General features: G+C 41.1%; 1 protein-coding gene across 1 annotated transcript in view; it reads right to left on the bottom strand.

Annotated features, from left to right (window-relative positions):
* LOC127206590 (tubulin polyglutamylase TTLL7-like) overlaps positions 1-26,095 on the bottom strand; it is a 150,869-nt gene that overhangs the window by 4,319 nt on the left and 120,455 nt on the right. The window contains 2 exon segments of the mRNA XM_051165908.1: positions 7,845-8,018; positions 14,666-14,826. Coding sequence (XP_051021865.1) covers positions 7,845-8,018; positions 14,666-14,826 — 335 coding nt within the window.

Below are 26,095 nucleotides of genomic sequence, written 5' to 3'. Positions count from 1 at the left end.
AAGGCATTGTGGAGAAATGCAATAGTTATTTGCTTTGAAGTCTCCACTAATATCTCCTGGGGGACTCCACAGTAGCTGAACAGCAAAGATTGCTTTTAAATTGTTCTTTGCATTGGAGTTAAATAAGACAATTTGATTTTTTTAAGCAGGAAGACTGTCTCTAGGAAGTGAATTTATAGACTCTAGCTGAAGACTTTGGTATCAGTACCAAAAAATATGAATAAGTTTACAGCTATTATCCTAGCCTATTTTTGCTTTACCAAAATAACTCATAGCTAACTGGTACCCAGGAGCAATACATCATACTGCCTCCATTCACTTCATAGTGATAGCCACCTGCCTCATCTGTAAGGCAAGGTGCGGGCATCCTTACATACTCATCTTGGAGATGTAGACTACATTTTTAAATTCCATATTGTTATAGAATTTTACATATCTTATTGCTAATCCTGCTGATCCCCAGAATGTGAATCACTCCAAAACTGATAGGGAATTCTCTTCAAAATGTGACACTCACCTTCCAGCATCTTTCTGTAGGAGGACAAAGACCCCTGAACTCCTTCAGGTAAACCCAGATTCCTGGTTTGAGGACTGCAGGGTAAATAAAATTCAACAGGCTATGTGCCCTGTGCTTTTGGAGGAATTTTTTTTCTTGCTGTCTTGATATTTTGACATATAGAAATATTTTTTTTATCATTTTTTGATATAAAACTCAGTATGTTAAGTATAGTAATCTTATATTAATCACGTGCAGGTCTAGAATACTGTCAGCATCCTAAAAAGAAACTCTACACCTAGCTTTCCAGCTTCTCAGCTTGGCTTCAGAAACTCCCCAGTGACAGATCTTGCCTGGCACACGGACTGCCCTGCATTCAGTGCCAAGCACTAATAGAAGACTATTTTAGGGAGATCCTTTCCTCTCTCCTAGTCCCTTACTAGGTACCCAACCACTGTGGTTACTTGGGTTGTAGCACATATATCAAAGGCTTAAAGCTAGCATCTATGTATAAAGGAAAATATACAATATTTGTATTTGGGGATCTGGGTTACCTCACTCGGGATGATTTTTTTTCTTGCTCCATCCATTTACCTGTGAATTTTATGATTCAATCTTTTAGCAGCTGAATAATATTCAATTGTACAAACATACCACATTTTCCTAATTCGTTCATCATTTGATGAACACCCAGGCTGTTTCCAATTTCTGGCTACTAGGAATAAAGCAGCAAGGAATGTGTGTGATTAAGTATCTCTGTAGCATGGTGTACCTCAGTTGTGAGCTACGTCCTAAGGAACAGGTTCCTGAAGAACCACAGCACTGATTCCCATAGAGCTGTGCAAGTGTGCACTCACACCAGCAATGGGTAAGTGTTCCCCTTACTCCTCAACTTCACCAACAGGAGCTGCCATTTGTCTAACTGATCTTGGCAACTCTAACTGTTTTAAAATTAAATCTCAGAGTAGTCCCATCTTGCATTTCCTGGGTGGCTAAAGATGGTGAACATTTAAGTGTTTCTTATCAATCTGTGTTTTGGTTTTGTTTGTTTGTTTGTTTGTTTGTTTGTTTTGAGAACTGGCTACTTAGTTCTGTCCCCATTTTTCACACTACGCTATTTGTTTTCTTGATCGTCCACTTGTTTTCTTTATATGCTGAAATAAGAACCTTCTATCATATTTATATATGTGTGTGTGTGTGTGTGTGTGTGTGTATCCCATTCTGTAGGCTGATGCTGCTTTGTCTGATACATGGTTTTTTGCCATTTAGAAGCGTTTCAGCTTCATTAGGTCCCATTTATTAATTAATTAGTGCCTGCGCTATTGGGGTCCCATTCAGAAATTCCTTTCCTGTGCCAAGGAGTTCAAGCCTGTTCTCCACTTTCTCTTCTGTCAGATTCAGGCTTTGTGTCTACTGTTGAGGCCCTTGCTGCACTTGCAGGTGAGTTTTTCACAGGGAGGGTGAGAAGTATGGATCCACTTGCGTTCTTCTACACGCAGCCTTCCAGTTTGACCAGCACTATTTGTTGAAGGTGGTGTCTTTTCTCCATCATCAAGCCTCTCAACTCAAGGCGCAGGGAATGTACAGAAGAGGAGGCAGAAAGATTTTTAAGAGCCAGAGGTAATGGATGACCATGAGGAAACAGTATCTTCCTGACACAGCAGGACTGATGCACTTATGTATCACAGAGATAGTGGCAGCACGCACAAAGCCTGGACAGGGTCAAGCCAGGTGGGATTCCAGCACTAAGAGGGGGAAGTGGACATCGACCCCACCCCCGCTCTTAACCAAGAACCTATCTGCAATTGATACCCACTGAGAGGAAATAAATAACTCTCACCAATGGAGCCACACTGGGTGCATTAACCACACTTCAGGGTCAGCCTCACGCCCAGGAGTGGTTGGCCAACACAAAACAAACAAAACAAACAATGTTTTTGTTGACTTTTTGCTTCATTTTACTTTGCTTCAAGCATTTTTATTTTTGTCTCATTGGTCTCCGGTTTGTACATTTTGATTCTTATTTCTGTCAGTTTTTCTGTATGTGTTTCTTGGCTTTTTGTTGCTTGTGTTTTCATCTTCCTCCTTCCTACCCAGGAAACTTCCATTTCACTTGCTGACCATGACATGACGTTGGCTCTTACACTTATGGATAGGATCACAAAAGCCCTTTTGTGTCTGCTTACAAACCTGGATTGCTTGCAGTGCTTCCCTCTTTTGTGTCACGTACTGGATTTCTTGGTTTTGTGGCTATTATTCCATTGTATGACCACACATTTTGTTTATATTTGCTCTAACTGATGGAGAGTTGACTTGACTCCATCTGTTGGCTTCTGTTTTTTGTTGTTGTTGTTTGTTTTATTTTTTGTTTGTTTGTTTTTTGTTTTTTTTAAGTGCTGCTGGCTACACTGGTGTGCATGTATCTGGGGGCCTGGCCTCAGCTGCTTTGGGCCTATACTTACAGTTGTCACTGCTCGGCCATATGTATATTTCTAGTTAGCCTTCTGAGAGAATGCCGAACTGTATTCCACAGCAGCCACACACCCTCAGCACATCCTCAGCAGCAAAGCCCAGGCCTTCCAGCTCCCCATCTCTAACAACACCTGTCTATAGTGCACCCCTGCTTGATACCAGCCATCCACCATGAAGTACTCGGTAATTTCAACTTTGATTCGGAAAGTTCAGGGACAAGGCCTATTTCCAAACCCTCATTTTGTCGCATGCCACTAATGTGAGTCCTGTTTCCTCTGCTCTCAAGAAATCCAATAATTTCTGCCCTGCCGGTCTCCCGGACCCTGTGAGCATGCACAGGAACGAATGCTACCTGTAGCTGACATGTGATGAACAGCAGGCCCACTAGCGAGGCTGTCCTTTGTCTGAGATTAAACGTATCTTGTTGTAGCCTCAGGTCATTAGTGATATCATATACTTGAAACTTTTTAATTTTGTAGTATAACACATGCTCAGAAAGGGGTGTTGAACAGAATAGGCATTCTGAAGCAATTCCTTACAGGAAACCACCATGGTAAGCAGATGGCTGTCTGAAGAGACCCTGAGCTCAGGATGACAGCACCCTCTTTCCCCATGAAGTTAAGCCCCTCTTGGTTTTTATGGTACTTACATCCTTATTTCCCATCCACATCCACCTTCCTTAAACACTGTGATTATCCTTTATTTTCATTAAAGAATCAAACAAAATACATGTTCTTTTGTACCTCGATATGTTTGCTCCATCTTACGTTTGAGCCTTTGGTCCTGTATATGCAGGTCAACGGTTTTCCTTACCAATACCGACTGCTGTTCCATTGTGTGACGTTATAGAAAATGTATCTAGTCTTCTGTTGTATACTTGGGTTGTTTCTAATTTTTAAAAAGTATTATGAGTAAATTACACCATGTCCATTGATGTAAGGGTCTTTGTGTCCGAGCTCATACACTTCTACTGGAAAATTACTAGCACAGTGGCCATAAGAAGGTAGAATCCAGTAGACAATGCTGAACTACCACCCGTTTTTGTTGTTTCCTGTCATGAAGGTAATTCTCATTTCTTGGTGTTCTTGGCAGGTCTTGATGTGAAGCTTCAAGGATACTTTGTTCTATTATTTTATAGTGTCCTAAATACTAATTTGCTCATCTATATTTTTCAAATATTTATTTCTCCTTTTTCCAAGTTATCCTCCCCAAATTTCCATTTAGTGGTCTGTTTTGTTTTGCTCTCTTAGAAGTTGTAGGAATTGATATATAATTTGTATCAGACTTTATTTTTGTCTGCATTTTGCTTTTTGCTTTGAGGTGGAATCTCACGTAATCCTAGCTGGCTTGAACTTGCTATGTAGCTGAGGCTGGCTTTGAACTCCTGATTCTTTGTGTCTACCTTGGATGTTACTACAGCCCTGCACCCCCATGCCTTGGAACAATTTACTTTCTTAGATTGACTGGTTTCATCAAGATGGCTAATGTTACTTTGTTTATCTATGTACACAGTTTTGTATGCACTAATAACGAACCTTTAGCTCTCCATTTCAAACTCAATGGCTTATTCCTGTCCTTATCATTAGTATTCTTGGGCCCTTCAATTCCAAGGGCAGCTTTGCCTTGTTTCTCTTCTGAGAAGGAATGCCTGGACGTTTAGGTCTGAGAAGGAATGCCTGGATGTTTAGGTACGTTTGTTACAAGGCTTCTGTTTTATATTGTATTGGACTGCAAAAATTCCTTGTCTTCTTTTTTCTGTCTGGAAAACAGTTTTCTAATCACAAGTATAACAGAGGTTGGTAAAGTGATTTCTCCCTGGAACAGGGAACAATACTAGGACTCAAACCTGCCACACCCACCACAAACACTCCTATCACTGAGCCACACCCCAGCCCCCTCTCTGGACCTTTTGAAATGGTCTTCTATTATGTTACACAGCAAAATACCTCAATCACTTCTTCGGGTTAAAGAATCTATCACCAATGCTACAAGCAGAAGCTGGATGAGGGACTACCTTAGCTAAAATGGTTTCAGTTTGCTAATATATAGTTTCGGATTTTACATTTATGTTTATAGATGAGACTGAACATTTGCTTTTCATTGATAACAAAGCTCTGTTTGGTATCAAAGATAGGTAACTAGTCTTATAACAAGGAGAAACTAAATTCTGCTTTTTTTCCATTCTCAAGGTGGGCTTGATAGTGACCCCACATAAACCTAGACATCAAAAACCAATTGGAGAACCCACAGGTTACAGTGGAGCATCAAGCTGGCCTCAATCTTTATTACCCTGAAAAGTACATAGTACATTATACTTTTAATGAATACTTTAGTTCCTGTGCTGACTCTAATGGTTTAGTTATTAAGAGACCTGTATGTGCTGTGTCTCCCTTATTGATGTGTTGTTATTTTTGTAAAGTTGCTATGTCAGAAACCATTCTCTTGCATATAATATTTAAAGCTTTTAAGGAAATATCACTCAAGATTGTGTTATAAAACTGGATCTATAAAACTGAGTGATGCCAACTATCTCTCTTTTGGTTTTTAAATAAAATATCCAAAGATACATCTCCTCATAAAAGTACTCAAGCATATTTCATAAATGCTTTTTATATTTATATTTATGAATACTCTTATTTGTAATTAATGTATACATATACATTCATGTGTATATTTTATCAGGTACAACTTCATAAATAAAAATAATCCATCCATTAAATGCTAAACTCTATACAGTAAAGTGTTATAGATTAATTTCTCTATGAAAGAAAACTGGTGTTCTCAAATTGCTGTGTAATTTATCTGAGTTTTAATAGATAGATATTACATTAAAATGTTTATTTCTCTCCACTCCTTGAGTTTCCATGAAAAGCTAACTTTCACTAGTATAAACGTTCTGGCCTCTTTCCAGAACTGCATTATCTGACTAGTGCATTTATACTGAGGATACAAGCTTGCTTGGCTCAGCCCTTCTGCAGAGAAACTGCACGCTCACTTACCTACAAGCCCTCATGGAAGGAATTAAACTTCTTACGTTATGGTAGTAGAAACTGGTTGATCCAGTCTGCCTTGAAGAGGGTACGTTTATTCGTGTATTACAACACTCACTAGAGTCATCTATATCGCTTCCCCAGTATAGCTTGTCCATAAAATTACATTTTGAAATCTCAGTCTCCTGTAAATAAAGGGTTCTGAACGTGGGCAGGAATGATGGGGCATTTACTGACACCTCATAGTGTTTAGACTCTTAACTCCAGGCCCATCTGAGCACATCCAGGAGTGAAGATTTCAGGACCAGGGATGCCTCATTCTGTCCACAAAGATTAGAAGGAAAGCAAAGACCGGAAGCAACTGTGGAGTGTGACTTCATCCAGAATAACCGGGAAATCATCCTCTTTGCCGTGCTCACGAAAGCTACCTGATCCTACTTGATCCATCAAGAGACTGAGTCAGAAGATCTAGAACTGCAGGAATGATACTCTGGAGCACTGAACCCCCCACCTGCCCCCCCCCCATGTGGGAAGTTAAAGCCTTCCTGATCATGTACAGCGTGACATCAAAACAATGGCTATCCTTTGCTTAAGTCAGATGGAACCATTAATGAAAGGTTTGTTTCCCGTTAAAACTGTGTAATACAACTTTAACGTCCACATATTTAAAATACTCACAGTTGACTTTTTCTCTAGAACTGTTATGATCAATTAGCTACTATTTGCAAAAGAGTTAAAACAGGTTCAATGTCCTACACAGTGTACAAAGATCACAATCTGAGACAAGTACGTATGTTGGACCTTCCTGAGGAAAGTATTCCAATCTGTTCTGTGGTTAGAGGCCACTGTTGTAGAAAGTGGGCTCCCTGGGATGTTTTTACTGCATCTATGTCTCATGGTTCCAATTGCTCTTCATTTTTTAACTACTGTTTGACTTTTTTGACTTGGATCTACTTTCACAAGTGCCATTCTTCTACTGTAACTAGCACTACAATATTTGCATAATAAAACTAAAGTGCCAAAGCTTGGGAACCTGGTTCCGTGCATGGAGAACAAGCCTACCCTGTGTAAAACCCTGGGTTCAGTTTCCCATTGCCAAACCAGACTGAAACAAATACCAGAAGTTGCTATTCATCTTTAATTCTAATAGGAACTCTAATTGGGTTGGAAAATTCTAAAACGGACTATTTGTTTACTCTGTATATTTTTTTTTTCAGTTTAACGGTTGTTACTGTGTTTCCTATTTTTTAAAACTCTACCTGTTTTAACTGGGCAGTAATGAAACTTGATTTTGAAACAGAGTTTCAAAAAAATCATCTCCTTCTAGGAGGCTGTAAAGTGATTAGATAGATAGAAAGATAGAAAGATAGATAGATAGATAGATAGATAGATAGATAGATAGATAGATAGATAGGAAGGAAAAAAAATAATCTCCTGCTGCTCAGCTTAGCAATATCTTCATAGAAAAATGAAATACAATAACATCAAACCAAAGACTCCTTCTCAACTGTATTTTTCTCAAGGATAAATGCTGAAATGCCCCTATTGGACAATAATAGATAACTTTATTCCAACATTTTGGAGGGCTCTTACTCAGTTTTTGGAAACAAGAATATTTAAACCAAATACGCTTATTTCCAACCACATTATATCTACCACCTTTAGATTTTTTTTTATTGCTGTACTTGTTCAGTTTCTTAAAGACTACGACTGTTCAAATAAAAGCTACTTTGTAGATTACAGAACGGATATATTCTCAGTTTTAGGTAATTCCTTGGTTGTGTAAGGATGAAAAGACTCCTAATTTTAAAAGGCTCTCAATTTCAAACCGTGCCATGACATGTGTCTCCACAAAACCCACAGGGAACTGAGAATGTAAAACATACCTGGAGTTTCCCCAGTCAGGACCGATGCCTGAGATGGGTCCCCTCATTTCCGTTGTGTATTTGTAAACCACCAGCAGGCAGTGCTTACAAAGCTCCACCAGGCGCTGGCAACACTGGAGCTGCAGAGGAGTCACCAAATCCGGGCTCTTACTGAAAATGCTCTCCCAAGAGGATCTGTTGGCATAGAAACAGACCTGGCCTGATGTGCTCTGTTAAAAATGGCAACCAGCTAGATCACGTACCTAGCAACAAACTGAGAGAGAAGGCAGAAATGACCTCTCACATATGTCGTGAATGTGAAAGTTTTATAGTAGATACAAATTAAGAAATTAGTCTTCGTTTTTAAAAAAAAAAATCAAATTATTATTGGATTTGTCCTCAAGGCCATTTGTGCTACAAACCTGGATAGCTAACAAAATGGCTCATTCCTGCTTTAAAAAAAAAAAAAAAAAAATGAAACTAGTCCATATTAAAGTATCTGTTAAGTGTCTGGTTAATTTCTCAAATTTTAGGTATTCTAGGAATTTTTTTTTTCCTTTTAATTTGTTCACTTTACATCCCAATTGTAGTCCCCTCCCTTGTTGTCGCCTCCTGGTCCCACCCTCTCTCCCTCATACTCCTCCCTCCCCCCTAGTCCTCAGACCTCATCCTATCAAGTCTCATCTGGCTTACTTCTTATTCAAAAGACAAATAGAATAGACACTGGAAGCAGTTGAAGAGAAGGAGCAGGATGGGAGCCTACCACAGAGGTGCTCTGAAAGACTCCACCTAGCGGATGCTGAGACACACAGCCAGACTTTGGGGTGGAGCGCAGGGAGTCTTATGAAATAGTTGGGGAATAGAGGGACTTGGTGGGAACAGGAGCTCCACAAGGAGACCAATGGAGCCAACAAATCTGGGCGGAAGGCGGGGCGGGGGTTGCTGCTGAGACTGATGCACCAACCAAGGACCATACACGGTGTGGATCTAGACCCTCTGCTCAGATGTGGTAGATAGGCAGCACAGTCTCCTTGTGGGTCCCATAATATGGGGAGTAGGGACTACTTCTGACATGGACTCTGGCCCCCCCACACGTTGATCACTTCCCCACGGCAGGGCGGCCTTGTCAGGAATTTGGTTTGTTTGTTTGTTTTTAATTCTATAGTTAGCACAATACTAGAAACAAAAAGGAGTATAATTTAATTTAATTTATGGACACCCTGCTGTGGCGAGCTCAGTTTGACCCCTTGATTAAGAGCCCCCCCTCATAATACTTTCTCCCTCTCCCTCCCCCTCCCCCTCCCCCCCCTCTCTCTCCTCTCAGGCAGGTGTGTACTCTAGCAGTGATGGGTCCCAGCAGGTGCTCACCCCCACAGCATGGTTTGGTCCCTTCCTCTTTCAGGGAGCTCAGGGTTCCCTGGAAAGGCTCACTGTTTGTGTGTTACTGATTTCAAATCCCAAGTCAGTCGTCATGGCTTACATCAGACATATCTTAGCAAGGGAGGGGAGGGGAGGGGAGGGGAGCGCTTTTCAAACCTTGAGGGGAAAGTGGCTGGAGATTTCATAATGGTTCAAGTTTCTTTTAACAAAAACCAATTTGTGTAATCCCCAGGAGAAAGAATAGGTTTTAGAAAGAAAAAAAAAAAAAACAAAAAACACTAAGAAAAAAACCTTTTTTCCTAAAAACAAAACAAAACAAAAATCCCAACAGGAAATTCAACAACTCAATTTTCAACATTCTGTAGCTGTTTTATATATTTGGAATTTTTTTTAAATCTTTACATACTAAAAAGTGCTTGAGCCTTTTTTGTTTTGTCTTGTCTTTTTCTCTACAAAAATGACTGTTTATTTTCTCAGGAGAAAAACATGGTCCTAGAAGACAGCATGTCATCAGCAAATGACAGATTTTCTTATAGGGTCAAACCTCAAGTGAGCTAATTGAAAGAAATGGATTTTCTTATGAGTTTAGAAATGTTTAAGTCTAAATATAATTCCTCTTTCTTAGCAAAGGCATAAACATTTCTGATCTATAAACAATTAAATGCTATCTCAATTAGCTCAAAATTTACTACTAAACATAAGACAATATATATGTGTTATCATGGCATATATTATAGCTATAGATATAAAATTAACTTACCTAATTGAACCAAGAAAACACTGGAGGAGATAATTAGCATTTACATTTGTATTTACTATGCATAATCTAACACACCTTAAATGTCTGAGCAGAGAGATATAAAATTGTGTATGTCTGTAAATACACAGAACATGCCCTGTGCTTTGACAGTCCACCCAGCCCTCTCTGCTGGGATGCTGATGTGTCTATGAGAGCCTGCCTCCCTCACCACCCTCCATTCTGAACAGGACTATTTACATTTTTATACTTTAAAGCTGTCTGATTAGATCTGTACCAGGTCTCTCACATCAAGGTTATTTTTCCTCGACTGACCTCAGGATTTAGAAGGAAGAAGGGATGAAATAAGAAGGAAGAAAGGAAAGGAGGCTCCTTCGTTTTAATCAGATGTGACTGTTGACATAGTATGTGAAGTTTGTCTTTAAGGCCTTTGATGCTACCAACTGCACATGGCTAGCCAGAGCTTAGCTGACTCTCCTTTACGGTAGGTGAACAGCTTTGACTGGTCTACCATTTTCTCTTCAAGATATACACAGGAGTCCATGTCTTATACACACTTCTTGTGTATATATTCAATACTACTAGTGAAACATTTCATTCTAGTCTATTAAGTTATATCCAAGTATCAGCATACCAAAATGCCTCAGAAGAGAAAAGAAGGACCTGAGTCCAGTTGCCAGAGGTTACCAAAGCCTCCTCCACATGCAGGAGGGCTAGGCTAGAGTCTCAGCACCTCCCTCCTCAGCTGGTACCCACCATCAGGATGCATATGAAAAGCTCCAAGCTGCTCCTGTATCCCAGATGCCCAAAGCAACAGCACAAAGTTTTCTGGGTTGTTTTGTTTTGTTGGCTTTGTTTTTATTTTCACAAAAGTAAAAGGAGATGAGAGGAGTTAAAAACACCACTGCGTTCAAATCAAAGAAGCCAGGGCCCTCACTGCCTGCTTTCTGAAACCAAATTCTAAGGAAATAAAAGCACCAACATCAATGAATTCTAAAAGAATAATTAAATGATTAAATAGTTCTTTTGGGTTTTCCCTAATCCTCAGAGAAATACTAAAGGGGGTGGTTTCAGGTGACATTTTTAGTGACATAACAACAGGGATAAAATCCTGACTACTTCTCACAACAAAGATGGGTTAATGAAACTCAAGACTTAGAAAGGTTTCCTATGATTCAATAATCCATTCACTTTACCTTCTCTTTCCCATGAAAAATTTTAATAAAACATTTATCTGAGTAAGGGAAATGATTTGTTCCTTTGTACCCTGGGGGAAAAAAAACCTAACTGGTGATTAAATGGACAAGAAGGAGAAAGAAAAGTTATCTCTTTTGTCTATTTAAAAATCAGGAAGTCTGTCCAATGGTTGAAAATCACCAGAAGTTGATAGACTTGAGCACTGAAGACCTACTGTAAGCACAGCTGAAGACCTACTGTGAGCACAGCCGAGTGCAAGGGCTGTAAAGAAGAGACAATCACAGCAGCCCTTCTGTCAATCTTTTACACATATTATTTTGAAACTGGGGCACTAAAGCCAGCCACTCTGTGAAGTCATTTGGTGCTGCTTCTGCTTGGTCCTCAATTTGTGTCACCCACAGTTTTCCTGTATCTTCCGAAGCTTTGCCCTGCCAGTACATATCCCTTTAACACTGGTTTGGCAGCTAGAAAGTCAAGGTGAAAGGAATCTAGTCTTCTTATTTCTCAAGGAATGCTTTTAATAATAATATTTTTAAAACTTGCAGCTTTCTTGCTCGGTTGTGTGGAAAATATTTGACAAATATAATTCAGGTCACTCTCGGACAGCTTTGTACCTGTCTCTGTCTGCTAACATGCCCAAGAATGTTTCTTAAAGTTTACTTCTGAACTAAGATCTTGAAAATAACTAATATAGCTTCCACATGACAAACTCCTATGGAAAACACTTAGGGCTAAAAGGCCTAAACTAGAATCCCTTGGTCCGGGTACAGAGAAAGATGATGAATTCCTTCTCCCACTGGTGTTTGCTTTCCCCCATTCCACCCTTTTTCCTCATCTCCTCCTTCATCCTCCTGGGTTCCCCTCTTCCTCCTCTTCCTCCTCCTCCTTCTCCTCCTCCTCAGTGGTTTATATGGCCTTCCTGCAGGTCTCAACTGAAAGGCCAGTTGCTAGAGTATCTTTCCGGACTTAGAGTCCACAAGAAATCTAGAATTACCTTAGTCTAGGAAAACACAGCAGATAATTTTATTTAAGAAGATTTCAAAAACCACATTCCTCATGAAACTGACCACAATTAGAATGTGGACCATGAAAACCCTTCCCGGGGAGGGCGGGGCTGAAATAATGGCTCAGTGAATAAGAATGCTCCCTGCTCTTCTGGGAGGACCTGAATTTGGGTCCCAGTACCCACATTGCACAGCTCATAAGTGCCAGTAATTCTAGCTTCAGGGAACCCAATGCACACCTGCACTCACATGTACACACCCTCAAACAGACACATATACATACACATACATATAATTTTTAAATAAAAAATATATATTTTAAAAAGTCTCCCAGGGGACTACATGGAAGCAAGGGGTTCTTGAGTATGAGCATCCAAGATACAAAAGCCCTGGGCTGAATTTATCGAAACCGACAAGAAAAGATTTACAATACAGCTCAATGTCTCTGGAGGTAGGCAAGGTGGCTTATTTGTTTCATCTTAGTCTTGAGTATGTTAGCAGACAGAAAAGGCAACGGAGCTGCCCTAGACTTATTTAAATTGTATTTGTCTAATATCTTCCACACAACTGAGCAAGGAAGCTACACTTTTGTTTTATTAAAAGCCTTCCTTGAGAAATGGGAACACTAGATTTCCTTCACCTTGATGCCCTAGCTCTTAGACCAATGTTAAAGGAATACATCGTAATGGGGCAAAGCTTCAAAAGATGCAGATGAACCGAGGACCAAACACAAGCAGCAGCAAATGGCTGCAGAGCCACGGAATCCTACAAAGCTCATTGTGTAGCTGCCAAATAAACCCCGAAGCTAAACGTCTAAAACCCACACTAATGTACAAGAACTAGGTGCAGAGTGAAGCCATAATGAACTTGGAAGTACCCCTCCCCCACCTACTCAGGCGTACCTTGCTGAGACATGAAGTGACACATGGCATATGAGGTAAATGCCAGAGGTGTAGGAATGGTTAACAAGGCCACTGCTCTAAAAGCTCAACTCAGACTTCCTGGCCCTAAATGAAGGCTCAGTCAGTTTCTATAGGAACCTGGATAAATGGCAGATTCTGTATGTGGTTTGGCTTCCGCAACCTGGCAAGTGAAGATAATAGTAATAGTTTACCCTAGATATTTTTTATGGTGAATATGTGGGAAAACAGCTCTATGCTTAGTAAGCCTTCAAGAAATGTAACTGACCACTGTTGTCAGTATTTGTAAGGAAAGATATGCCAAGAAAATTTGCACAGTATCGTCTTGTACCAGGTGAAAAGGAGACTCAACCGAGCCAGAATATGTTACCAAAAAGAGTGAGGGACTAAAGCCCTGTGGCCAATGAAGTCAGCAGATGTGTATCTTCAGATGGTGACACTGGCAAAGACGCACCTTGGGGACAGGGAGCAGACCATCTCACGGCCTTCCCTGGCTGGCAGGGGCTGAAATCCTTAGGTAGCACCAAGCCAAAGGATGAGCAAACAAACCAAACAAAATGAGTTCAGACAGAAACACTCCAGAGAGCCATCAACAGTGGGGCAATAGAACACAGATCAAATATTCCTCCTAAATCTCGTAGAAATGTACTGTAGCCAAGACCATCCTCAGAGGCCATTGTGACCCAGAGTGCTTTTCCTACTGGTGAATGACGAATGAGGGAAAACACTTCATGGTGAGAAGGGAGTCTCATGGCTAGAGCATGCAAATGCCGCTCGGAGGTCGTGTCAGAGCAGAACACGATGTTAAGATTTTACAACAGAGATAAGTATAGTCTGGACCTCCGGATATGGTGCAAATAATGCAGAATGGACAGATTTTTAAGATATTTGAAAAAAAATGATTGGTTTTTCTGGAGCACACTCTGAACAGGAGATAAGTAAGACAAAGGGCAAAAGAAGTTAGAATGCGTGCTGCAGACTGCCTTATGTCTGTAGGCAAGGTTAGACCCTGATGATAGATATGAGGAAAATGGCTAGAGTTTAAGAATGGCCTCAATCATAAAATAAAATAAAAAAAGAAAAGAAAATGAAACACTGGAGACAAGACTGCCCAGTAATCTCTTCTATTGTGCATGGGTATATAGTATGTGCCTCCGCATGGGAGCGTGTGGTATGTACATGTATGCAGTGTATGTAAATGTGTATATGTGTATATTGTGTATGTATATGTGTATGCATGTGTGTGGGGTGTATTGTGTTCTATGTGTGTGGCATGTATCTTCTGTGTGTATGCACATGTCCTGCAAGTGTTTCTGCATGTGTGCACAGGAGACAGAGTTCAATGTTGGTGGGTGCCTTTCTTGATTGCTTTCCACTTTAGTTTCGGAAAGAGGGTCTCCCGTTGAACCCAGAGCTCACTGTTGAGATAAATTATACTTGAGCACTGCAATTGTATGCAGTAAAAATGCATATTTTAAAGGACTATTATTAAGGATCTATGACGATTTTCTTGGTCTACCTTTATGACTAAATAGTAAAATAGTTAAAATTGCAGTAAAAGAAAATGAAATGACTTCAACTTACCCTGAATCACAGAAACAGCTCCATAGTCCTTGGCCATGACTCCAGAGTAAGCGATTAAACACCCGGTTGAAAATCCGGTATAAACTCAGCTCTTCAGCATCAGGGACCCTCCAGATTCTTGGAAGAACTGTACGGATACTTGATTTTACTATGTCCAAAACCTAGTGAAAAAACCAAACAAACAAACAAACAAAAACAAGTGCTTAAAATCTACATGTACATCCTTGAGTCTAAAGTTCAAGATGCCTCTTTTTGGGGGACGGTGTGTGTCATCTCCTGCAGCCCAGGCTAACCAAGAATTTCCTGTGTCACTAAGCTGGCTTTGAGTTCCTGACTCCTGCTTCTGCCCCCTAGATGGTCATGTTATGAGCATGAGACACCATGCTAGCTTGAATGTAAGAGATGCGTTTGTCCATGGAGAGGAGGAGGGAGGAGAAGAGGGGAGGAAAGAGAGGAGAAGGAGGGGGTGAGGAGGGTGAAACAGGAAGCAGCAGGGCAGAAGGGGAGGGGGGGAGAAGAGAGGGGGAGGGGGAAGAGGATGAGAGGAAAACAGTAAGGGAAAGGAAGAAGAAGTGAACAGAGATACAGACCAACACTTTTGTGAAAGTCTGCTGGTCGGTGCTGCTGCTGGAATAAGAAGAGAGTGATAAAACAAGTGGAGATCATAAAACAAATGCATTGTGAAGAAGATGACACGGTGTTGAACCCTTAAAAAAAAAATTAAGGTGTCAATGGACAAATACCTTTTAGACCCTGAGTGAGAACAAGATTCCTTAAATTGTATAATGTCATGATCATATTAATAAAAAGAACCTGAAGTCATTAGAGATATCATAAAGAAAAGGCCAGGTGTCATGGCATACTTGTGATCTCAGTAGTGCAGAGACAGGGACAGGCAGATCACTGGAACTTACTGGCCAGGCAGCCTAGCCTCTGAGTTCAGTGAGAGGATCTGTCTCGGAAACACAGGATTAAATGGCTCAGTAGGTAAAGGAGCTTGTCAGCTATGAAAGTCTGCTGGCCTATGTTCACCTCCTGGAATGTCCATGAAAGTGAAAGCAAAGAACCTGTTCCTCAGGCTTCTAAGCTCCACATGTGCACAGCAGACACGCAGCCCCCAAAACACACACAGAATAAGAGCAAATGAAAAATAATTAAAAATAAGCTGAAGAGAAATAAAGAAAGACTGATGATGTCCTCTGTTCCCCAGGAGTATGCATGTACATATGTAAACACAGTGGATAAAACACACACACATATATAAGCACAGTAAGTCTCACACACACACACACATACACACACACACACACACACACACAGAGGAGGAGGAAGTGGGGAATAAAAGAACAAGGAAATGATCAAATTACAAACAAAGATATTCAAGCATACATATCCAACAAGAAATTAATATCAAGAACATATGGAAAATCCAATAAGATATTAATACAGATACCTGAAGACTAAAAAATTAAAACAAGCATTCCATAAAAAAGAAAATAAATATGTGCAATGAATATAAGAAATGAGGAGGTTGTATTCAAAGAAGAATTGTGAGGACACGGTTGTTCTCTACAGGAACAAACACGAATTGGAAAGAGTGGTGCCAACCACTTGTTTCTGTAGATGCTAACTAAATATTAAGTGATATTAGCTGCTGCTGACCAAGCTCAACCTCAAACAAACACACACCCATTCTAGCAGAACACCAGATCAGCCACAGGTCCTGACAGTGAAGTGTGTGGGCCACACAGTGGCTTCACTACCCTCCATCCTGTTTCCATTACTGTGAAGTGGGGACAGGGGGCAGAAATGCACACCCTGCAGTGTGTTGGGGTGTGTCGTTTAAACACGGAAGACAGCAGAGAGGCGATGCAAGCCCACAAGAAAGCAGACCACAACAGACACTCTCCTGGATAATGAGTCCTTAATTACAAAGAGGATTGAAAAACACTCTCATATGAATTATTCACAATAATACTGATATGATATTCATATCAGGCATTGATTTAATTTATGCTATTTTAAATTTCATTTAAGCTATTCATTTAATGCTTTGCAATATTTAGTGCAGAAAGTAGGACTCACGACTGGTAGGTGCAATGTAAGAATAAATGAACACTAACGAAACATGGTAAAAATTTAAATCATTTCTCACTTTTCCTTTCCACTTTCTGTCAATATATTGATGAGCAATATAATGGGGCAAAATTCATAATTCAAGAATGAAAAATAAAAATGTACCCAACTAGAGGTTATCACAAGTTAATCTGAAGAATAAATAGGAGTTATATAAAATAAGCAAAATTGGAAAATGCTACTAATATTAAGGATTTAAACATTACCTTGCAACTTTTTTTTTTTTTTTACATTATATAAGACTTATTTGTCTTTCAAACAAAAAGGCATTTGAGTTTAAGAATGTATTCATTGCTTCTTTTTTAAATATGCCCTCTGGTGATCACGTGATTTACAAGAACCAAACAGGAGGGTAACCAGTGTAGATAGCTGTCTGCCCTCTGCCACGCTGTGCAAAGCATGCTGTTTAAGCGTGAACCTTATTCTTAGTCTAGGGGGATGCTAAGAGCATGGCAGTCTAATATCCTAACCCATATATGCCTGTAAGCAAGGGACTTAGGCCTGAGAAAGCTTCCATTCCACAGCTAACATTTCCCACTAATATGGACAGAACGAGGGCTGCACAAGCCCCACTGCTCAGGAAAGCTTTCCTAGACTGGGAAGTTAGGGACCACCTGGTGAATGCAGATGCTTGCTCCTTTCTACAGAGTATCAATGGGAACTCTGACTCTCCTTGCTTTGAGTTTTCAAGAAGGGTCTTCTGAAGGAAGCTCTGGTCTTAGGAGAGGGCATGGGTTAGAAAGATCCACTTCCATAGTTACATCCTCTCCAAAATTTTGAAACCTCACACAAGCATTCTGCTAACAAGAGCAGTCTACCTGGTCAGGCATCATCTGGGGAGACAGCCTACTTAGCACTAACCCATGGCATGGTCCCTCAATGTCATCCAACTTTAACATCCCACTTGATTTATAACAGAGAACTGATGCCCCATCCAGTCACACATTTACCCTGTCCCCAAAGGCTTAGGACAAGGTCTACCACTTACTGACTGCTTACGAAGTAAAACCTATTCAGATGAGGTTTAAAAAATCAGAGTTTAGATTTATTCTAGGCACATATGCATATATTAAGTCCTTAAATCCCCTCAAAAGTACTTTTGGTGCACGGCCCCCTTCTAAAAGCTCTGAGGCAGGAGTCCGTGATCACCCACACTAATATTTCTTTAGGAAAAGATAAAAATAGCCAAAAGCAAGGTAGAGAAAGAATACACCATTTCTTGTCAAATCATGGTCAGCAAGTGAGTTCAAGCAAGCTAGGCACCGCCATCAAATTATTAAGTAAAGTCTCAATTACTAAAACATTTTCGACCTTTTAAGTGGCAAATCAGGCCCAGAACAGAAAGCTGGTTGAGATTGCAGACAGCACAGATCTCAGCATCTCCTAATACTACTGCCCAGTTTTGTCTCCTCAAAGGCCAGCTAAGAGCACAAGCCTGGAGGGCAAGTCTGTCTGTCTCTTCTTAGGTTCAGATCCATTCTAACAACTGAGGTTTGGGAGACGGGTGGAATTATTGTGCAGATACCTCCCCCTTCGTGTCCATTGCACTTGGACTGGATTGCTTAAAGGCTGTGTGGATAAGGCAAAGATGGTTGCACCTTTAACAAACTTGCCACTGAAGTACCCACAGGAAGGCCAAGAGACTGTAGGCCAGAGGTCAGACACAGACCAGGGTAAGAAAAACCTGTCCCATGTTAGGCTTGCACTATACCTTTGGATTCCTGGTATGCTCTTGTTCGAGAATATTAGGTAGGAGATGAAGGAGGGGGGTTTGTTGTTGTTATTGTTGTTGTTTTGGTTTTGCTCTGGTTTATTGTGAGAGGTGGGCTCTCCTCTATACTGATGGCCTTAAACTTGTTATAGAGCTGAGGATAACAGTAAACTCATGATCCTCCTGCCTCTACTGCCTGAGAGCTGAGATGACAGGAGCATAGTACTATGCCCAGCCTGGGATCAAAGCTAAAGCTTTGTGCAAGCTAGGCAATCCAGTACTCACTGTGTTATGCCCCCAGGCCAGATGCTGAATAATTCCTGAGGTATAAGGATTAATGGCCGGCAAGGTGTCCTTGTGCCTGTCTGTGGGCCCAGGAGAAGCTAACGGGCAGAACCCAGGACCATTCCTTTATCACTTTTCAAAGCATCCCAACCCAACATTAAACTCGCTATGGGAATAGTAAATGGGAAATTCAGTGAATGGCAACGTTAATAAAGTAAAAAGATTTGTCTCTTTATGAAATATAGCACATCTGAAGGCATAAAATACACAGATAAATACATATTTTGCAACTGCAGATACTGAATGACAAACTGCTCCATATGGCTGAGCAGTTGGTCCTAAATTAAAATAATGGCAAGAGGTGAAGATGGTTTTTGAAGCAACATAAAATCACTGTGTGCTGCACTAATGATGCGTGCAGCCACTGTGGCTACAGGGTAAAGGCATATTTGCTGACACAAAGTGAACCGCTCAGAACATCATCCTGTCAGCCCGAATGAAACTGAGAGACGGGAAAGAGCAGCTCCAAAACCCAAGCAGCAGCAGCAGCAGCAGCAGCAGCTATGGTGGGTGTGAAAAAGGATGTTACCAGGAAGCACTAATAAACAAGGATCCATTACAAACCCTAAAACAAACACAGATAGAAAATTACAACATAACTGATTTCTCTCCACGCTCCCCCAATCTTGGTTCGTGCCTACATATGGCAACAAGGAATGTGCTTTTCAGAAAACTGGGCATTCTTCACAGCCCATCAACACAGCAGCACACTCATTCACACACACACACACACACACACACACACACACACACACACATATATATGCATGGAGCATCTGAAACACAGCTCTTGCAGAAAGCTGGGCTGCACAACTGCAGGCTTGCCACAATCTGATGTCAAATAAGAGTAGCTATTACACCTCCACCTGCTGAGTTTTCTCTTCAGTATTTATTTCTTGAGCACCAGCTCTTTGTATTTTACACCCATTAAGGAAAATGTGAAGAAGCGAAGTTTTATTTCCAAGAAGCGGCAAGGGGGTGCGGGGGTGGGGTGAGCATGTTGGAGTCTCTTTGTTTGGCAATCTAAGCTCTGAATGTCACAGCACTTTAAAGAGCCATCAGCCGTGTCCCTGTCCTGCCACCGGGAAGGTGAGATAAGTGCGTACTTCAACAGTGGCCTCAGACTGTAAGTACAAATGCTAGGGCTGTGGCAATCCCTCCATAAATATCTGTAGAATTCATGTCTAAGTGAGAAATACACAAACAAACTTTCAAAACCCCTGACAGCGCCTAGCCAAGTTCATCAACAGAACTGGCAACCAATAAATGCTTGTCTAATTAAATAGCACACACGTCATGTGACAGCCATGGACACAGGCAACTCAGACCAACCTGTTTTTGAAGAGTTTGGTCACCTGGTGTTCTTGCATTCAGGATCACCTGTAGTAGTCAGCTACTGCCTATGCCCTGCCTACGGAGCTCCCAACCAATAAGTGAGCAGAGCTCAGAGCACTTCTGCGCATTTGCAAGCCTCCGCCATGCAGTTTGGTCTACTCTCTCCATCAGCCTGGCCAACGCTTTCTTAAGATTCACTTACGTCTGAGGCCGTTGCCACCAGTCCACTCCTTCCATTCGCGTGTGTCTGGCCTGTGCTATGGTTGAAACGCTCTCCCTGCCTCCCTCCAATCTCTCCCCTTTATCCCTCTTGGGTATTCCCCATAGAAACCTCCTTCACTTCTAATTATCCCTGCTTAACAACTGCCTCCCAGAGGAGCAGAGTGGCAGAGCTCTCTGATGATGCTTGACTATTATCACAGCTGAAAGAATGATGCACCTGATTAATCCACATCTAATACGTTAATTAAATCTTTGGGTTTCTAAACAGGCAACAGATCATAATAACTAAGTCTACATTCCATGGCTGACTTAACATTTCTGCATTTTTTTTTCTTGCCTTATATGTTTTTTGCCTTTCTAAGGAAATAACATCAGATTAGACACAGGTCAATATGCTAAAGTCAAGAGGTCATATTTATATCTCATTTCTACACATTGTATACAGACAAATTCTGCATACAAGGTTCATAGTGCACATAATTTTTCACTTTTCACAGAAGAACTGTCAGCATCTGTAACTACAGCGTCTATTAAGCCACTCAGCTACAATAAGGCTAGGAGCGTACCAAACCAAAACCTGTGTTTTCCTAAGCCCATGGCCTCTTTCCACCTCCTGACACTGACTCTCTCATGCCCCATGTATAGCTGTCTTTTCAATACGTTTTGTCTTGTTATGATATTAGCTCTCTCGTTATCAAAAGAACATAGTGTAGTAATTTGGTACTCATTTCTCCTGAAATAAACTTGAAATAAAGATGAGATGGAGAAAAGTTACTTATATATTTGAACTTACAATATAGACAAATCAGTTAGGCACATTATAACACGTCCGAGTGATCCTTAACATGATAATTCAATACTTGTATTCCTGCCTGGGGTAAATTTTAAGCATTTCAGGTAATTAATTTCCATGCTCTGGATTAAGCAGGAAAAAAAGTTTAAATTTTTGATTAAGACAATAGATCTTTTATTTTACAATAAAACTCAGCGCCTCCCCCTCGTTGGCTGGTGTGAGAAAGTGTGTCCATGGAGTGTGTTTGCCTATGCTTAGTTTCACAGATACTGCTGTGAATTTGGCACAGTTACTTTTACAAAGACAGAAAATTCTACATGACTTAAAACTCAGAGTCAAATGAAGACTTATGGGAGAGAGCTGAAAGCAGTCCTGCAGGAGAACGCCATCCCAAAATGACGGCTGCCGAGAGCACTTGTCCGCTGCTCTTCCCAGGTGGCCTCACCCCTCACTATCCTGAGAAATCAGAGTCTGTCAGGCGGAAGCCTCCTGAAGAACAGGCTAGGTGAAGAAAGAAAGGGAGTTGCTGTAACTGTGAGCCCAGGAAGAAGAATGAGTTGCGCATGTGGAATCCCAGGACTTCTGCCCACAGCCTCTGTCCAGCACTTCTCAAACGCATCCAGGCTTCTCTTGGCAAGATCAATGTTTCTCTAATTAAGAGCAGCCCTTTTTATTTTTTGAATGCCAAAACCCAAGACATGAATTCTTCGGCCCAAAATAGAATTGTCTATTAAATTAGTCATGTGGGAGAGTGACTGTAACTGTTGAGCTAGCCATGAACTACGAGTCATTATTAGCAGGCTTTTGTCCGCAATGGGCATCTTATCTATCCTACTGGGTCTTAAAGGACATAGGAAATGTAATACCTTTGGGTGGTATTTGACCAAGGGAAGAAGCAAAATAAGAACTCAAAGCAGAAGTAAAAGATGTACAAACCGGAAACAACGATCCGGGACCTCACACTGGTACCACTTGCTCACTCCCTTAGACTGGCCTCTGAGCAACTCGTCCCTGAAGAACGCACAAGTGTTCTTATGGTTGGCATGAGGGAGATGGCATCATGGCATACGCATGTGCTAATAAATTCATAGACAACTGATTATATCTACTTTTAAACTTCAAATTCCAGTAAGCATGACCCTTAAACATGTGGAATAATCCTTTCTGTCCACAGATGGTCTTTTCAAGTACTTTGTACACTCATCCCATGTTTATTAGGCATTCTAGAGTGGAAGCAGCTTAACAAATGTGTGTAGCAAACCTGTAGGTGACTACAGCAAGCGAGACACACTCACTTTGAGACAGAGTAAAGGGACCCATCTCTACCTGAGGTACTAGGGCCAAAGAGGCACCACTGCTCAAAGCTAAGGATGGCAAATGCTGCCAAGTGCCGATCCACAGCTGGTTTGAGCCCAGAGGCAAAAGCCTCCAAAGTGACATCTTAGGCCCATGCATCCCTGACCTCTAAAGACATGGAGTGGTTAGCCCTGGGTCTACTCCTAGGGCTGTGGCACTTGCCAGGGCTGTCCAGCACTTGCAGAAGTTTTCCTCTCCTGCCCATGGGCTGTGGGGGGAGGGGGTGGGGGTAACCTCAGACAGGTGGCCTAAAGGGCTTTTAAATTTTCCTAAATCACTCACAGTAGGTAAATGGTCTGAAATGTCAAATAAGGAAACATAATCTGTGGTTTGGGAATCATATAGGTGACATAAAGAAGAGGGAATATTCTGGAGAATGGAATATTGGGGCAGGAGGAAGGTTCTGGAGTCAAAGGAGTCTTCATCCACACCTTTGTTTTAACGTCTATATTCTTTTCCTCCATTTGCTTGTTCGTGGTGCCAGAGATTGAACCCAGAACTCTGTGCACCTGAGCTACATTTCTCAACCCCATTGTGTTTGTTATTTTGAGGCAGGTTCTTTACTAAATTACCCAGGTTAACCTTTAACTCGCTCTAAAGCTTAGGCTGGACTTGAACTTATGATTCTCCTGCCCAAGCAGCTGAGATTAAAAGCCTGTCCTCACATGGTCCTACCTCCTTTCCTTTATTTCTTTAGGACATGGAGCCAAACCCACACCTCTGTTATTTAACCACCTTGCTTCCCACACACATGCCCATCTCTCTCAGCCACTCCTCCACTTGTAAAAAGATCATTGTAACTTGAAAAATACAGAAGTACATAAAGGAAAAGGGGGATGACAGCAAACACCATCACTTCCTTCTCTAGAAGTAAGTCATAGTTTGGCACATAGTCCAAACAAATGAAAGTACTTTGAAATGGGATCTTACTATGCAACCCTGGCTAGCTAGAGCTTGCTATGCAGACAAGGCTTGCATGTGTAAGTTATTCAGCCGCCTTAACTCTTCAGTGTTGGAAGTATTCAGTATGCCACTTCTTAAAAAAGAAAACTGATGCCAGATGGATAGGAAGATGGGCAGGTAGGCAGATGGGCAGATGGACAGACAGACAGACAGACAAACAGGTTAATTTTGAAGTAATACACTCATTAATAGATTAAAATGGAAGTGTGTAGTACACTGTAACTTGTAACTTTAATACAGGATATATTTTTAGGTTGTTATCAAATGGAAAAGCTCACTGGAGATTCTCACAGCCCTCCTAAATTCACAAGTGGAAAGATAGCAAAAAAACGCTTTTATTTTGAAGAGGGCATCTTGTCTGTTTAGATCAACCCTGATAATGCAGAAACCAATAAACATGACTGCCTCTAGCATTTAAATGAATTGAAACCAAGTTACAAATTCAATTCCGTGGTCACAGTAGCCACATTTCAAGTGTTTACGAGCTTCCTGTGACTGATGACACTGTACATCACAGACAGAGGCCCTTCCTACCCTTGCAGAAAGCTGTCAGGGGCTGAGCTCTCTCTCCTGCCCCCCTGCCCCCCTCTCTCTTTCATACACACACACATTAGCCTGGATTTTTTATCTCACTCGTTAATACTGGAGTTCACCATTTAGGATGCATGAGTGAAACTGAGACAAGAAAAGAAGGCCACCTAAATCCAAAAGGCTCCCTCTGTTCCAACACAGACATGGTCCACTGGTTACAACAAGCCCAGAATATCTCCAGGTATTTTGAAAGATGGACCAAAGGGCAGAGAGCATCTACCTCTCCTAGACGCTGTGTTGAGTCTGTTTCTTGCTGTGTTCTTCACCCATGACAAAGAATGTTTTTGTTATTTTATGACCATGTTTGTTTCACAGGTCTTAAGCCACGAGCTTGAAATCTGTATCCTACACAGACGTGATTCTAGAATAGCCTATTCTGAATTGTGTGACTATTCTAGAATAGTCTCCAATCAAATACAACTAAATTGCCTGGTTGTACCAGGTCTTTTTAACCATAAACCTGACTGTGAACCAGTCAAGCTGCAATCTGACTTCCATGATAGCACTGTCATAAATGATGACATATGGAAATCTTACCTATTACTGAGGATGAAAATCTACAGGACATGAGGCAAGAAATGGTTTTGCTGAGTCACAAGGCCATGAGCATCCATAATTTAATAGTACCGTGAGTGACCTTTCCGAAGAGTTAGACCACTGTACTCACTGACAGTGGAGCAAAGGCCCTTTTAGCCATGCTAGTCCCACTGGTGGGAATTATCCATCTTATTAATTTTGCCAATATGATAGTTCTCAGTTGCTGTTGCTTCATCATTAGTGAAGCCAAGGATCTATTTACATGCTAATAGGCTATTTGAAGATGCATTAAATCGTCTTTACATGGCCTTTTTATGCACTTTGCCATGTTACTTATTGGTGTTTGTAGACTAGTTTGCCTTTTGCTGATTGGCTGGTAAGAATGATTGGTTTATTACTGTTGCTTTTCATTTTATGGGCACTAAATATCTATCTTCTTCAAACTGCCCCTCCCTGTCTGCTCAATAACTCCCACACTGCCTGGGCAACACCTCCGAACTCAACACCCACCAGCACCACCTGGTCAACTTCTCATGCTTTCTGCCTTTAACTTGCTTTAAGATGTCTTTTACCATTTGTAAGTTTTTCATTGGTTTTGGTTCTTTTGTTTTTTGAGATGTAGTTTCAGAGTTGCCCAGACTGGTCCAGAACTCCCACCAGTCTTCCTGCCTTGGCTACTTGCACTCTGGGATTATAGGGAGGAACCACTACACCTGACTTTAAGTTTTCATATAACAATCTTTCAAGAATCTCTTTCAAGCACTCTTGGTCAGGTCTTTTTAAAGATGTCATTTCTTGACTCCACGAATACAATCATCTTTTTGCATTTCCTCTGTCTTGATATGTTCCTTTGTTATATACAAAACTGTAACCTACATGGAATTTATTTTGAGTATGAGAAGAAATAAGCTCCCTTTATTTTCTTGTAAAATAACCAATTGTTTCAACATCATTGTATTAGTGACCTTTTCGTTGCCTTGATGAAATACTATGACCAAAAGAAACTCATAGAGGGAGGAGGTTTTTCTGGCTTGAGGTCCATTATGATGGAGAGGACCAGACTCAGTGGCTGAGCAGCCATGCATCCAGGGCTCACAATATGACTTAATGGTCTCTCTCTGTTGCCATCTCTGACACAGCCTCTGTCCATGGCAGGACAATGTATAAAATTTGCCAACTGAGCTGGTGGACAACAGTTCGCAGCAGTTTATTCCGATAAAAGTTGTCATCAGTGTCAAATTTCTTTTCTTTTCTTTTCTTTCTTTCTTTTTTGTTTATTTGTTTTGTTTTTGTTTTTTAAGACAGGGTTTCTCTGTGTAGCCTGGACTCACTTTGTAGACCAGGTTGGCCTTGAACTCACAGTGATCTGCCTGCCGCTGCCTCCGGACTGCTGGGATTAAAGGCGTGCGCCATCATGCCTGGTCCAGTGGCAAATTTCATC

Source organism: Acomys russatus, chromosome 23 (genome assembly GCF_903995435.1).
Source record: "Acomys russatus chromosome 23, mAcoRus1.1, whole genome shotgun sequence".
NCBI classification, from domain to species: Eukaryota; Metazoa; Chordata; class Mammalia; order Rodentia; family Muridae; genus Acomys; species Acomys russatus.
This window is presented reverse-complemented; position numbering and strand designations above follow the sequence as displayed.